This window comes from Chelon labrosus (genome assembly GCF_963514085.1).
Source record: "Chelon labrosus genome assembly, chromosome: 6".
Taxonomy (NCBI): Eukaryota; Metazoa; Chordata; class Actinopteri; order Mugiliformes; family Mugilidae; genus Chelon; species Chelon labrosus.
The window spans coordinates 5,020,064-5,035,694 of record NC_140342.1 but is presented as its reverse complement, the minus strand read 5'-3'; the positions used below and the strand labels follow the sequence as shown (position 1 = coordinate 5,035,694).

At 41.5% G+C, this 15,631-nt stretch overlaps 1 protein-coding gene across 1 annotated transcript; it reads right to left on the bottom strand.

Moving 5' to 3' along the window:
• Positions 1-4,427: 4,427 nt before the first annotated feature.
• LOC311489052 (cysteine-rich secretory protein LCCL domain-containing 1-like) lies at positions 4,428-15,169 on the bottom strand. The gene is made up of 14 exons (XM_084545952.1): positions 14,788-15,169; positions 9,889-10,007; positions 8,909-9,041; positions 8,710-8,825; positions 8,281-8,381; positions 7,946-8,113; positions 7,775-7,835; positions 7,506-7,572; positions 7,280-7,410; positions 6,683-6,726; positions 6,506-6,578; positions 6,249-6,318; positions 5,593-5,726; positions 4,428-5,478 (listed from the first exon to the last, which is right to left on the bottom strand). The coding sequence occupies exons 1-14, from the start codon at positions 15,052-15,054 to the stop codon at positions 5,427-5,429; spliced, it is 1,536 nt and encodes a 511-aa protein (XP_084402078.1). The 5' UTR covers positions 15,055-15,169; the 3' UTR covers positions 4,428-5,426.
• Positions 15,170-15,631: the final 462 nt, after the last annotated feature.

Sequence of the window (15,631 nt, the reverse complement as noted above, 5' to 3'; positions counted from 1 at the left end):
GTCCTTGGCCAAGACTTAAATCCCTTTTAACATTTGTTAAGAGGTCAATTAAAGGAGCTTATTCATATGAATTGCTACAAAGAGTCACCAAATTTCTACAGAGTTGCAAATTAACTGCAAAGAGATGTGGCACAAACATGCCTTCCGAGAGACGCAAAGAACCAGGCACAAAATACAGTGACAAACAAAAGACATACTGTTTTGCTAGTAGCAGGCAGACTTTTGCATATCTGTTCCTAGGGGCCCATCAATGCATATGTATAGATAGTAGATTTGTTTTGTCAGGTGTGGTTCTGGTTCAAAATGCCTTTTTTTGCTTCGATGCTCCACAGGAAATTGCAAAGGACAGAAATAAAAAGGACCACCATTGTCATTCAGTTATTAATTGCCATGAAATTTTGTGCATTTTATTTTTTTTTTTGGCTGTTTCATTGGATAGTTTTCCACAAAAGTATGGACATGCAAAACTAATTCCCATCTGCCTGTTCCACTTATTGTTGAGTATTAATTTATTAGCAATAATAACATTTTAAACTTAAGAGGAGGGGTGTAGTTAACATTGTATACTTGTTGCTGTGAACACATTTGCATGTTGAAACACATACTATAATTTAAAGCAAACTGGTGCCTAAGTAGCTGCTAACCTGACAGTTTTTAAAATGGATATTTTCACAAAACATTTTATGGTTAATTCTATGTGACAGCAACACAATGCACACCTCGTGGATACGGACAGCATCTGGTTTGTGGATCGCAGGGGTAAACAGCCCATCTTTTTTAACCTCAGACAGAATTAATTACCCCGAACGATTCCATCGGGGCAAACAGACTGACACTAATACTAGCCAAGTACAACCCTGAGAAGCTTCCAGACCTGTGTTGTGTCATGAGAAAGTCGAGTGAAACAGTCCACGGTTATAAATACGACTTAACCGACAGAAAACCCCGTGGCGGGGACATGATTACCGTGTTTCACCACCAAAACACAGCTGCTAACTATGTTAAAATAATAATGATGTCTAAATCTATGAGTGGTGGAGGGCTGAGAGGAGGAAGTCCAACCACACACTCACACACCAGCACACACACAACGTTACTTCTCATCCTGTCCTGCAGTGATTGTTAGCCCACATGCATGGTGTGTGTCCGCCCAGGAGTTAACCGCCAGCGGGAGCCGGCCATAAAGCATGAGAGTGATTGCATGAGTCGCATTTAGAACGTACCTCACTTCTGCACATGCACAACTACACATTGGTCCATGGAGGTGTGTGCTGCATAAACACACGCACACATTTACACACGCAAGCTAGTGTGTTCCGGGTATGACCATATGTGTCCAAATTTCAAACATATCTCAAAAACCCTCATAATTGCTACGTCCAGTTGACGTTTCTGTACTTTACTGACCAACACACACAATCAAAAAGGTTTTATCGCTAAAACTGGCAACACAGGAGTATGTTGTTAGACTTACACAAATACCAGCCAGGACTATTTATTCATTTGCTATGAAAAGACTCATACTTTCCCTTACAGCTAAATGTTATGGATTAAGTGTCCCAGGCCTGTAACTAGCATTATTTAAAGACTCATGAGATGGCAGTTATGACTGCAAGTGCAAGGTATGAAAGCAAAGTGGGGTGACTCGGTTTAGTTTGGTTTGAGGGTGAACATTTAGGAGTCTTTTTCATTTACTGAACCATTCAGTGCATGCAGTGGCTTGCTGAGAAGTGCGGTACATGGAGGGGAGAGTATATCCTTGAACCCTGTGGGGGCCCTTTGAAAAGGGACCAGGTTATTCTCTGCTAAGTTCAACACATCAAGGTTAAGGGGCCCAGAATTCCTAGCTGTGCACCTGGGCCCATTTAAATACTGCAAAGTTTGCTGTGTTTGAAAGAGCACTTAGAAACATCTTGAAAGTGTATATATATGCTGTATTGGCTATTAATGCAACACTATTGATGGTACTACTGAGCTGCACCTGGTCAGGTGATTGCAGTTATCATCATCATCATCCACTCCTTGAAACTGCTGGACCAAGGCTGAACCTTTACCCACAAAGCTATAGCAATGTTTGAGCTATGCTTTTGACTTGAGTGAGCAGATTTGGTCATGTTAATTCAATTTTAATTTCCCTCCACTGTTATACAATTTGTTTAAAAAAGAGATAGTTTTTAAAGCACTTCCTCCACTGGCCTCCTGCTAGATTGATCAGCTTGTACACTTTTTCAAGCCCTCATACACCCTGAGAACTTCAAGCAGCTGCCTCCCGGCTGTCCCTGTTGCCAGACTTAAGACAAAAGAGGCCGTGCTTTGGGGCTCAAAGGCTGTGGAACAACTTGCCTTAAGGATTTGGATCGCTGAGTCTTTTCAAATGTCTTCTTAAAACACTATCTTAACATTTTTCATATGCTGGTTTTAGCGTGGCCTGCTGGTGTCTGTTCTCTATGCTGTGATTTGTCGTCTTACCTGATCTTATTTTTTATAGAGTTGTGTTCTGATTATTAATAGACATTAAGTACCTAATTCACTCAAATTATACTAAAGTATATATCATCCTTCTCCTCGAGAGGTATCTTGCCACAGTTGAGGTGAATGGAACTGTATTCTTATGGGCAAACAGCTCAAGCTGTGTGTTTCTGTAAAGACACAGACACCTTCTCAGAGAGCAAAATTTCCAAAAATCTAGGGTTAGGGTTAGGATTATAACCCTCATGTCACCTCATATGAATCTTGGAATTCACTATAAAACCTTTACCTGACTGACTGACTCCCTAGTCACTCAGCATGGAATGGTTGAGTGCCTGTTTTTTTCTTCTGTGATGGACAGCTTCACCAAGTGGGTGGCTATTTGTCTGCCCAAACAGCTGCCTGTCTAACTGATGGAGTAATGATTCACAAACTTGAATAAGCCTCTAAACGACTGGCATGTTGCCTGACTGACTGACTGACTGACTGACTGGATGGCTGCTTTTAGACTGACAGGCTGGGTAACTGACCAGAGCAGTTCACAAGGATCTCGTGCCAATGGCCGCCTCTACAACAAGGTCCTGTGAATTTTAACAGCGCTGCGTTGCTTTCCATTTCTCTCCAGGAAACCTGGGCCAAACTCAGTTTGCATCTTTAATCTCAGCTCATGGTTTCTTTATGTTTGGAGAGAGCCAATACCCATTTTAGGGAGGGCTCATACAGTATAACACTTTGAATGGTCAGTCTGTGGAATTGTCCTTAGTTTATCCATCTTAGGCAGTGTTTTTTTTGTGTGTGGCTCTTTGTGTGCAAAGATGCGACTGTCAAGGACTTTTCATGCTGAAGGCTCGACACATCTGAGCCAGTCCAGAGGAAGGAGCGGAAATGCATCCCGGGAAGTTGAGCGATTGAGATCAACAACACACAAAGTTGGTCTTTGTCTGTGTAGCCGCTGCACAGTGAGGGAGATGAGATCAAACATTATTCACTCTAAAAACAGAGGTGATAATAAACACTACCATAACCTATATGGAAACTAAACTTTTAACAAACACAGCAGGTCAGGCTGGGGTTATTAAATTGCTTCTTTTCTCCAATGGGCATTGGAACTATGACAAAAACTGTGACTCTTGAATCCAAATCTGCACTTCAGAACTAAGAGTAATTACTCAAGGTATTTAGGCAGACTTAGGTAGGTAGATCCACATTCAATTTTTTCACTTGAAAAATCTTATTGTGTAAGTTTGAGAGGTCGTGAGTAGTTTATCCATGTTTTACTTGGTAAACTATATTCGAAACATGCAAAGCCAAAGTACAGATAAGATCTCCTGCCTGGACCTGAACAAGCAGCTTTCTCTTCCTCTCTGTTCCCCTCAGTTCCTGGAAATACCCCCCGGCTTTCTAGAAAGACGTTTCGCCTGAAAGCTTGGTCCGGAGCTGAATTTGAGACGCTGTTGAAATGTTAATGCCTAGATTCCTCAGGCTATCTGGAAGCTATAGGGACTGATATTAAAATAGTGCGGCCACTCAGCCATATGTCTGTAACCATATGTCCGCAAAAAACTGAAAACAAGTGTAACACAATACAATGTAAACAAAGGAGACGATTCAAGCCTGTAACTTGGGGTTAGCAGGATTTAACCACTGTTTGGGTTGTTGCTGAATCATTATATATTTTCTCAAACTTGAAACGTGGGATAGTGAGCGGGAAAATATAGGTCACTGACTTTATAACACTGCATCTCTAATATGATGACATATAATGCAAAAAAAAATAAAGCAAAATCCATGGAGAAACATATATTTTAAGTATTTTAATAGATTCTGCCATGCACATACCTGGCCAGCCAGGGTCCATTTATATAAATGTATAAACAAAAGCTGAAAAAGCAGCACAAAAAACAAAAAAATATAGATATGTATGGTACACACAAAATATTTACAGACATATGAATATACTGACATGACGGTAGAATTTGTCCTTCATAAAAATAAAAGCCCGAGTTACAAATATATGTTTTGCATGCAGAAGCTTTCGGCATTTAGTAAGTCTTACTGGTTGGATTTGTGCGGCTGGCAAAATGTGTTGGAAATGTAAATGAATAAGGCAACAATGGCAAGCAGTTCAAGATTATTTACAACATCATCATGTACAAAAAAAATACAATTTGCATCGTTGCTATGCTGTATATTACCACTGTAACCAGATGTACAACATATGGAGGCCCTGTAATAAACCCTGGACAGGCTTATTAAGAAGAAAAATAACAACTAAATAATAATGATTCCAATTCCAGTGTTGAGTGTTGCTATAAAAAAAAACGGCATGTTGAAGGAACGGTATTAAATCAATACTGTTATAGTAAAATTGAATAATTCCTCCATAGATAGATAATCAACATGGGTTTTGTACAAGTGTGATGGAAACTGGGTTAAATTGAAGCACAGTGTTTCAATGCGTACCATGACTTATCATCTCACTTTGTTTCCATTGGTGGGACTACACCATTTTTTAACCTTGTGCATCTTAGAAATGATGTATTCTGCATCTTGAATTAGACTTTCACGTTCAAGCTTAAAATTAGAGGAGTCCCTTGGAATGGTGCTAAATCTGGTGCTGTATATTCAGCTTTGAGTGTTAAAATACCTGATGTCATGATGTGATGTCTGCCAAAGATGCATGGCAGCCCCCCGTGTGCTATTAGGGTTAGCACTGTAAGTTTAGGCTGAGTCGACAGCCAAGTTCCTCATTCACCAAACATCCTTTGCTACACTATTACTGGACAGTGATTCACTCATGATCAAAGCTGAAGGCGAAGCCTTGAATAAAGTCATGTTACACTTTTAGTGTCAGGAGCAGGAACATCGGTTTATTTACTGTCGGAATGAACACAATTATAGGTTGTACGTTGATAATGGCTGGATTTGTTGGATGTGAAGTGGTCATGTTTGGTTTTTCAGATGACGGCAAACACTCTGAAGGCTTTTCCTCCTGTGGGGTTGAGTACGCTGGAAGCAGGAGAGAGAAAAGCAACGGTAAGTTTGGATGTAAAAATGGCTTATAAGTAATACACAGTATCTGGTGCTGAAATAAAGCATTTCCAAGTTTCCAGAAAGTGTTACCTCTCAGAGGTGATCCCATTCTGATAACTGCCGCTGTACTGCCTCCGTTTGTCCACTGGCATCACATCAAGGTAGCCTCCTGACTCATTCTGGATCACTCCAGCATGAATGGCTGCTCTGCAGATGCTAGATTTCTACATAGAACAAACCAATGAATGATAATCCCGGATGTGTTAACTACGGCACTCAAAGACAAAATCTCTGGGTTTGTATTTGTGTTGCCTAACCCACTCCACCTGCACATTAGCATTTCCAGATTGATCTCTCCCATTCATTCCTGATAGGCCTGTACATGTTACATCGGGGTGATGTCAGAAAAATAAACTTTTCTAGGCAGGTTTTACAATTATTAAACCCTCCATTGATTAACGATTCGTAACAGGAAGCGTACAAAGAAAAGTAATTTTCAGTTGGAGGTGTCCTACCAGTGTTTGTAGACTCTTTAATAGTTGTGATCTATGGAGAAAAATCTTTTTGGTCTGGAGGGGAAATTCATGTTACCGAACACTGGGAAAAATCTGACAGTAAGGATACCTATATGTGGTAGCACCACATCCAACCCATGGGGGTTACATGAAACCCCAAGAAGACTCTACCCTGTTCTCTAAAGAATTAAAGGTCACTAAATGTGATGAAACAGTGATGAAACAACTTACATCTGAGTAGTATTTTGTCCCAATGACTCGGGCTTCACTGTCACGCAAACAGTTCCTGGGACAATACAATCTAGAAACAAGGTGAGGTCATAGTCTGTTTTCAGCGCATGTTTTTCCATACAGAATTAATCAGGTGAACCAGACAACAATAAATGGTAAAGCAGAAGCCATTTGTAAGGATAGAAACTCCAGTACACACAGCAAACTCCATAGTTAGCTAGATCCAACAGTCCCTAACTAAATTTAAAGCATGTTACCTGGGACAGTGTCGTACAGGTTTCTTGAAGGGGCAGAAAAGCGCCACTGTAGTATCACACCTCACAGCCTTAACTAAGAGAAAATCAGACAAAGCACATAAAAATGACCCTTCAGTATTTCTGTACCCAGACGATGACCAGACAAAGTGAAATGTAATTGTGAAATGGCGTTCTTACCGGGAACCGTCTCGACTTTGAAGGAGTTTGCACTTCTGTTTTTCCTATGAAGTTAAACAAAACTTCATGAAATCATGCTCCATGAAGAAGAGCCATGCACAACAGTTAAACAAACCTCATAATGAAGGTAACTAGCTATCAACTCTCTCTAAACTTTCCCTTTTGATGAAGCTTATAGTTAGGGCTGGACTGAACCATCCCTTAGTTATGCTGCTATAGGCCTAGGCTGCTGGGGGACGATGCACTGAGCGCCTGTCCTCTACTTTCTTCTCTCTCGCGCCAAGCTCCTATCCTCTAATTTCTTATCTAATTTCTTATCTATTACTACTCATGCAATTGTGTGCTACTATTGTATAGCATGTTAACTGTTGTGTGTCCCTCTCTCCCCCCTGTCCCCTGTATGTTGTATGTATGTATCTCTTTCTTCTTCTGTCTCTACCCGGCTGGCCTTAGGCAGATGGGTCCCTCCATATGAGCTGGGTTAAAGCGTCTTGAGACAATTTGTATTGTAATTGATGCTATATAAATAAAATGGAATTGAACTGAATTAAAACTACTTGGTTAATAATTAAACTTAATACAAAGACTGATTCCTACCCGATGGATTGAATACCATTCTTGTATGACTTGGAGAATAGTTGTTTTCTGCCCAGTCTGGTCACGTCCAGCCATCCACCGTCATTATCAATAACACCAGCGTGTAAGCCAGCTCCACACACACTGGATTGCTGGGGGATTCATCAAAGACATAGACAATCTTTTCATACAGTAGATCAGTAAATGCAATAAACCCATTAGTGGCTGTAAACTGGGGATTATTTACCATGTCATAATACGCAGATCCCACTACTTTCCCAGGACTGTCAAGGCAACCAGGTGGACACTCATATCTATGCACAGAAACAACAGTGACGTGAACAACATTATGGTATTGATGCTATGCTGTCAACATAAATGCGTACAGAAATATAATTTTAATAAAACTCATTTGGTTTTAAGTGACTTTTGTGTTTTTACTCCACATGCAATAAACCACAGAGTATGTGTACACAGTGTTATTTGCAGTTTGTCATCCTTTCAATCGGCTTTCACCTGTTGCAGGTTGTTCCCTTGCATTTATCCCTCAACTTGGTCTCACAGTCGACCTGTTGGCCTTAAGTAACAAAAAAAAACTCACTTTAATACTAGTAAAAACACGTAGATGTGATATATTTTAAATGCTTCACTTAGACGTGTACTGTAGTACTTTAGGAATATCCTTACACATCTGCTCTGTGCTGACAACCTGGTTTCTCTCATGGTTGTCATTGGACGGGGGGTTTGGTGACTGGGCCCTGGGTTGAGGCTCTCTATCTCTTACTGGTTCTGGTTCAGGTTCGATGTAGTTGGTCTCCTCGAGCTCAGGAGCTGGACGCCTGTCAACACCACCATCTAAAACAAAAAAAAGGTCATTAGATTTTAGCATCCCTTGTGCAACTTTCCTTGACTTAAGTTGTACTTAAAAGCCATTGTTTATATGGCAATAAGTTTAGAAGTGGAAAAGCTGCACTGTGCCAATGAAAAAAACTGATAAAATCATGGCCAAAAGAAAGGACCACCTTTATAGCAGAGGTTATCCCTGCAGCCCCCTGCGTAGCTTGCTGGACAGGCAGAACAAGGACTTCCATATTTGTATGGAGCGTGACCCCACCAGTTTCCCCTGAAAAAAAGAAAGTCTAGCTGACATATCATCATAAATGAAAACAACAAAATCTTTCAGTTGTGATAAATTGACAAATTCCTTACAGCATGTTTTGTTTTAGCCAAACTCATTCGAAATGTTGTTAGCAAGAGAAGTAAATGTATTGTGATAAAAATTACAGGATGACCGTATCCTTTGTGGCCAATTCTTTTTCTTGAGCCACTGATTCTCATGAATTTGATAATGCAACCATTGATGACAGGCCCTTGGTAAGAGATTTAAATTAGCTATCATTCAGGTCTTCGTCACAGTTTTTCAACATGTTAGTGTCATTGTGAAAACTTACGGCGGAGAGTAGTTGCAGACCAGATAGACCGCTTTGGCCCAGATCATTCCCCAGACATTCATGTTGTAACACACATTGATGGCACAACCAATACGATTACTAGTCGCCCACACCAACTGGAAAAAAAAATCCATTAAAATGGCATAAAAATGGTCCTCACACATTATTTGGAACATGCAGCTGGATTTAAAGTCCTTACCTGAGTGTAGTGTGTACAAACAGGTCCTGAACATCTGAGTGGGCAGTGTGGGTTACACTCCTGGGAGTAGGGATAGCTGTAGTGCCTCACCTCATCATACCAGGCCTGGACGTGGTAGGTTGGTGGTCGGTCCCTAAAGTAGCAGAAAAGGTGTTACCGTGTCAACAAAAATACTGTCAATGTTAAATTGTTAGCAATGTAGCTAAACAGCAGGAGCAGGGCATCTGAAAGAGTGGAAAACTCTGGGAAACTTCCAGGTTCACTATGTTAAACTGAATACTTACCACATAAAACACTGACACATTATCACCTTATAAAGTTTCTGGAAGTGCTAACAAATGCTTGTCTGGCAAACATTTCCATTCATTTGAAGTCAAGTCCAATATTCTCTCTCTTTTTAGGTCTGTTTTAATTTGTTTTAGCAGAAAAAGATCCGCTACAGGAATAGCTTGACACTCTGGAACAAACCCCTGTTCACTCTCAAATGTGTATGTTAAATGTGAGCATTAGCTTAGCATAGTTTAGCTCAAAAATGGCATGGAGGAAACTATCTGACTGTCAAACCTTTAACACCACCAGTACTGGTACGCCACCTGCCACATGTTTGGTTGAGTTGAGCAAAACTAACAAACGGTTGACTGTAGCTTTATGTACAATACAAAGAAATGAGAATGGTTTCAACCCTCTGCTGTGACCCTCCACCACAAGGTGAATAATGGTGTGTTTAGCCCAGCTGTGAAAAACCAACCAGCTACAAGTCATTTTCAGTGTGAGCTTGAGAGTTACCTGGCAAGTGTTTCTGTTACTAAAAAGGATCTAAAGTATTATTGACATACATACATTTTGAGTTGTTTCCAAGTCCGATTTGTGCTAAAATAAATTTGACATTACACTAATGTGGAAAAAGACGGAGGTTTTTATGAGATAACCACTGTCTGACCAACTACCTCACCTCCCTCCACTTCTTTGCACATACCAACCTGCCCCAGTGCGCTCCAAGATTTTGGCCTATTTGTGTCAACATGTGGCTCGGTCCATGTTCCCATCGGCAGGTATGTGCCCAGTGCTCTGCGCTCCTCTCCAACTCATAATCCCATACCTGAGCGAGAAGAACAATACACAGATTCTTGGGTACAATGGTATTTGTGTTTGTAAGGCTGAACTCAGTCAGCATTGAGGGTAAGTATCTAATATTTATTGTTGTAAGTCAGGTAATATTAATTTCCTCCAGGGCAGCAGGATCTCAGACATCCAGTCCAGAGCAGCTTTGCCTTTGACATAAGTTTGCAAACTGGAAAGTCTCGTGATTGAAGTGGTTAACAGTGAGTGACCACTTACCATCACTGCGCCTTTAATTGGTTCTCTTTACAGACATAAAACATCTCGTCATTCTCTTCAAGGTAAATAAACCACCTCGTAAATTCCACCGAAATCCGTCTGAAAGCGACCCTGCACTCGAGGCGACATGAACCGGGCAGATGAACCTGCTCTTTACTTGAAAGCACTGTAGCTGTACGCATGCCTCTCGCAAATTTGACACAGTATAGTCAAAACTAGGCCTCTCCTATTAAACACACACTCTCTTACACACAGACACGTACATGAGAGGCCACCACATCAGCTTGCAGCTGTGTGCTACTGTTCAGTGTGGTTGTTTCGTATCTTGTTTCCAGTAAGTTCTGGTCTCATTAAAACAATCTCAGAGGGAAAGAAAGCAAAAAAAAAAAAAAAAAAAAAATGAACAAATAAAGCTGCACAGAGAGACTCTGTTTGGGGGCTTAATGCCATCTTTACTGTAAAATTCTTAGCAAAAGCATCTGAACTGAAGCCAAAATACCTGAAAACTATTTGCACACACCTCTAGTTCTGAACAAAGCTAAAACGCAGACTATAAGTACAGGGTCGCGCAATTTAAATGTTGCGGCAAAAGTTAATTTACTGGTGACTCTGTTGGGGAGAGAGAAGAATAGGTGCTGTGTGCTCTGCTGTTGGTGTACTGTTTAGCTTCATTACGGCTATCACACGTCAAAACTAATAGGATAATGCTTAAGTGTGGACATGAAACTGCTGTGCTCGACCACCATAATGCGTTCCATATGTTTAGCGTAAGGGTAACACACTGTGCACACTGTTACCCGTTCACTGTGGCGCTGCTTACCGTTCAGGCCTGATTGGAAAAGTGATATTTTGAGTCCTTAGTTCTCAGGCCACAATCCAGCTGTGGCTGATTTACCAACACAGGGTGCTCCTTGATGTTGTCATGTGATACAGTATTTTTCCAGGAATGTTACATTATGTTGTAGATGTTGGGGAGAATTGTCATCATGCCAATTTTCATTGCATTTCTTTAACTTGAGTAGAAAGATTATGTTATCATTAGACAGAGGAAACCCGACACCAGAAAAATGTTCGATCAAAAACTCTAAACAACCGCAACATAAATTCATCACTTGTCAGTTCATGGCATTGGCTTGTTGCTGAAGTGAATGGCGTGATCATGCTAAGGCGATCTTGAGCGGGTGTCAAGCACGATGCTACAAGAACCCTTAACGTGACAAGGGTTTACCAGACAGCAAAAACCAAATTGAGCAGTTTATAATATGCTTGTAACAGTAATGGAAAAATGATATCTTAACTAGAGACGTAGCCAAAACTATTGGTAGCCTTCAACCTAAAAAAGAAACTATTTTCAATCATTTCAAATATAAGATAGATATTGTACGTCAACTGGTACAGTACTTTGGCTCAGGTTTGATGGGTGTTTTAAGTTCCCTCCACGGATGTTCAATTGCATCGTGACATAGACGGCACTCTGTAAAAGGGCTAGTCAGCGTTGTGTCTTTTTTTGCCAGTCACTTTCAACAATGGCAACTGAAACCTTTGGCGAAATTTTGGATGAGTCATACAAATGTTTGTATCTCCAAACCGCCTCAGTTAACCTTTGCTCGGTGTGTTCCATCTTCATCGATCCAAAACAATCAATTTGAACACTGTGGAGATGGAGAAGCAGCCGGAAATACTAAAGCGGAAACACGCTACTACCAAGCGGACCAATCACATCCCTTGCGGTCTGCACTGCCGTGATGCGTAGTTATATTTGTGGGGAGGTGTAAGTCAGGCTACGGCGTTAGGGTCTGCGTAAGGTCTGGGCTGTTGCCGTACGGCATCAAATTGTCGCAGAAGCATAAACGTAACATAAATATAAGCGGCAGGCCTTCAGTCCTTTGTTTCTTTTGCATCCATTCTTGGCATTTTATATGTGTGTTTTTTGGTCATTTGTATTTGTTTAATGTTCCCCTCTTCCTTCTTTTTTTTCTTTTCTTTCTTCTTGTGTTCATCTTTGTAATTTAATAAGAAAAGTACTTTGGCTGTGGCACAGGTTTGCAACAGGTACCCTCTGCCACCAGCTCCCAGAAACCGGTTTGTTTAAAGCGACCCCTTAACCCTACTAACATAGCAATGTGCCCTACCTGAGCAGTCCACGTGTCGCTACTTCTTCTTCTGCTTCTTTGCGTTATAATGGAATTTGAGTTCAGCGCAAAGCTTTCACTGCAAACAATCTACGGCGGGTGCTAATGATCTCAACCAGCTCATTATTCTCCCCAGATTCTTGTTAGTCTTCGCCCTCAATTACCCAGCAGAGGGGAAGATGGACTGCCCGGCAGCCTTCAGAGAAAGGTCATGGTAACAACGGGCAGTCTCCTTTTGCATTCCAAAGGGCATTATGTTTCCAAAATACAGACCTGCTTCTAGTCATTTGCCAGGACCACCTATGCTACAGAGCTGGGTGCAAGTTTTGCATTCTTACAGGAGTCGCTTTAGGATGAGTGCTCAAGGCAAAACAAAGACAAACAAAGAAAACAAGAATCCTTTGTTTTTTGTATTTCAATGCATACAAAACCTTCCCATAAATGCTTGTAATTAAGTCTACAGTATGGAAAATGGTTGTGCTTATGCAAACCTTTAAAGAGGTCTCTGTTTCTAAAGACGGTCTGAAGGCTGAGAAGTGACGTGACTAACCGATGCAAACAGTGCATTTAAAGCATTTGCCGGGTAGTTCTTGTTTGAAATCAAGGAGTCAGCTCTGCAATGGAGGTGCAGCTCCTGTGGCCTCCGTATCCTACAATCTGAAAACCAAACACTCGGCCCTCATCAGTCCCCTGTCTTAACCACATCATTATCATCTGTAATAGTATCCCTCGCTAAAGAAACACTCGATTAGTGTACATAAGTGTACAAGGCCCGCACTTCAAACGACGAGGCCTGACATGTTTGAAATAGATTCACCGCTCTGGCGACCAAAATGAGATGCACGGAGAGTCGGACAAAAAATAACACGGATGGCGAGACGGGAGGCGGAGGAGAGAGAGAATGCGGAGGAGGGTGAAGAAAACCCCAAGGGAAAAGCTTGAAGATCATGCAAGCAAATGAGCAAGGCAGCAAAAAAAAAGAAAAAAAAGAAAAGAAAGAGTCAGCAAGATGAGAAATGGAGTGATAGAGAAAGAAGAAACAAGGCAAGAGGAGAGAGGTGGAGGGGAGGGAGGGCAGGGTGGTTGAGGTAGAGGGCAGGACAACACTGCGGGGTGAAAGCTGGACCTGGTCCAGGGTCAGCAAGGGCAGGCAAGCAGGAGGCAGAAGCTGGAGCGAGCTAGATGGTGGCTTTGGCTTACAGATCTCGTTTTCTCTCTTTCCCTCCTTGATCGCTCTATATAGCTGGCAAAGCTGGATTGCAAGTGTCAGGAAAGTGCTCCCCAATGAGAAGGACTTTATTGCAAACCTCCCGGACTGAACAAGGATCACTAGATATGTGTCTAATTTATTCTGTTCTATCACAGGTACTGGCCTCCTGGTCCAGCAGCAACATGGAACTGACCATCAGTCACAGTCCATACATCTGTTAGGTTTCCGTTCTCGTCCAACACATCCGTTTGGTGAGACCGACCAAGATTTACAACAAAATATAATGAGTCCCTGAGTTCAGACAAATAGATAAATAGAAATTTAATAAAAACACTGATTTCTAGCTGGTGAACACTGATGTTGTCAGTTAAAAATTAGTTTGGTACATATATGATCACAGTGATGTTATCTTGTTGGTAAGTGTTCTTGTTGGATTTTGATTCATTTCTACGTTTTTGGAAAAAAATAAAATCTCCCGATTACAAGATGATGTACAAAGGAGCAAGAAGTATAACGCTTCAGGACCTCCTGAGTCGGTTCACATATCAAAGTAATTAAATGATAGTTGTCAGTACATCCAGCATATGGCACACATATAGGTAACAGCTCATTCTACCCACCTCGTTATAAGACCTCAAAAAGCTTATTGCTTGAAATCTAGCACCATCCCTGAAGTATAATAATAATTTATAACCACCCTAAACTTTTCTTATCATTATTAGATCTTCTGTTTTGAATAATTCAAAGCACAAGTCAACAGGAGCATGTTGTAATTACAGTTATTTACTATGGCCATTACTGTGCCTGAAACCAAATTTAACATGAAGTTTACATGACGTCAGGCTAGCACTAGTCTAGGATTCTTAGTAGTACACTAACATAACCCCATGTGGATGCTATGCATGTTGGTCTTGTCCAACACTTTTAGGATTAGGAACCATGCATACTTCCAACTAAATGCAACATAGAGCACGAGGGAGTTCTCAATGTTAGCCTAAACCTGATACATATATAGCATATACATATAATATGATAACATCCAGCTTGAGGGTCAGCTTCCAAACCAAATCTTTACAATGTGCCATTTGTAAAGTGGCTTTTTTTTTTCATCTGTAACATCACAATAAAATAGCTCAGAGTCAAGTGATTACGGTGCTGCCTGGAAGTAAGGCGGGGTTACTACTGCAGATAGTACTTACCATGTACTCCATGTTGGAGGCGGGAGGGTAGACCTGACCTCGCAGCTTGTTGTGCAGGTCCAGGATGAGATGCATGTCTCCCTCGCTGATGGCCCTCCTCCCTCTTGGCCTGGCCTTCCACCACTCCTCGTCCTTGTTCCTGTACTTGTCCAGGATGGACTCGAGCCGCGTGGAGTTGGTGAGGACCATGGCCAGGGCGGTCTGGGCCAAGCACAGGAACAAGCTTGCAGCTCTAACCCAGCCGGCGACAGGAAGAGGCCTCCTCATGATGGGCAAAATGCGGACGCTATGAGCAGTGCTACTTGTCTGCAGGAGACAGGGAGAGCATCTTGAAGCATGTCAGCTTTACCAGTCGACTTCAGTCTGCTTGCATCCAGTCTAGATGTTATCATTTCTACCAGTGTCCATCAATCATCTGCTGCCTACACTGGAGCATATTTAATCAGAGGAGCCTTGAATCTGTGCCCACTCCGTTTAATAATGCTTTGATTATGGGGGACTTCACTTCAAGCAGAGAGTCTGACCCAGCTTTCAGCAGCCTGGGTGCATCTGTGGGTCACTGCATCAGTACACACAGTAGGACCAGTGTAAACCGAGTTTTCACACGTTACGTTACAAGATTTAGTGCGCATGCTTGAGTCGCTGCACTATGCGTTCTATACATGCCCTCCAGGGACGCGTTTAATTTATGATATGAAAACATAGAGATTACATTACACAAGAGCTCACATACACTGACATATTCACACATTTTAACACAAAACAGTCATTTAATAATAAATTGTAGAAAAATTAGATGCCACAGAAATGAGAGATAAAAATAAGATGAGGAACATAGAATTGC

What these genes read in the sequence shown, in the direction of transcription:
- LOC311489052 (XM_084545952.1), bottom strand. Translation starts at nt 15,054, where the DNA reads ATGAGGAGGCCTCTTCCTGTCGCCGGCTGGGTTAGAGCTGCAAGCTTG. An exon ending in CCTCCAACATGGAGTACATG is followed by an intron (nt 10,008 to 14,787) that starts GTAAGTACTATC and finishes CTTCTCGCTCAG; the next exon opens with GTATGGGATTATGAGTTGGA. An exon ending in TGTCAGCACAGAGCAGATGT is followed by an intron (nt 7,836 to 7,945) that starts GTAAGGATATTC and finishes TTGTTACTTAAG; the next exon opens with GCCAACAGGTCGACTGTGAG.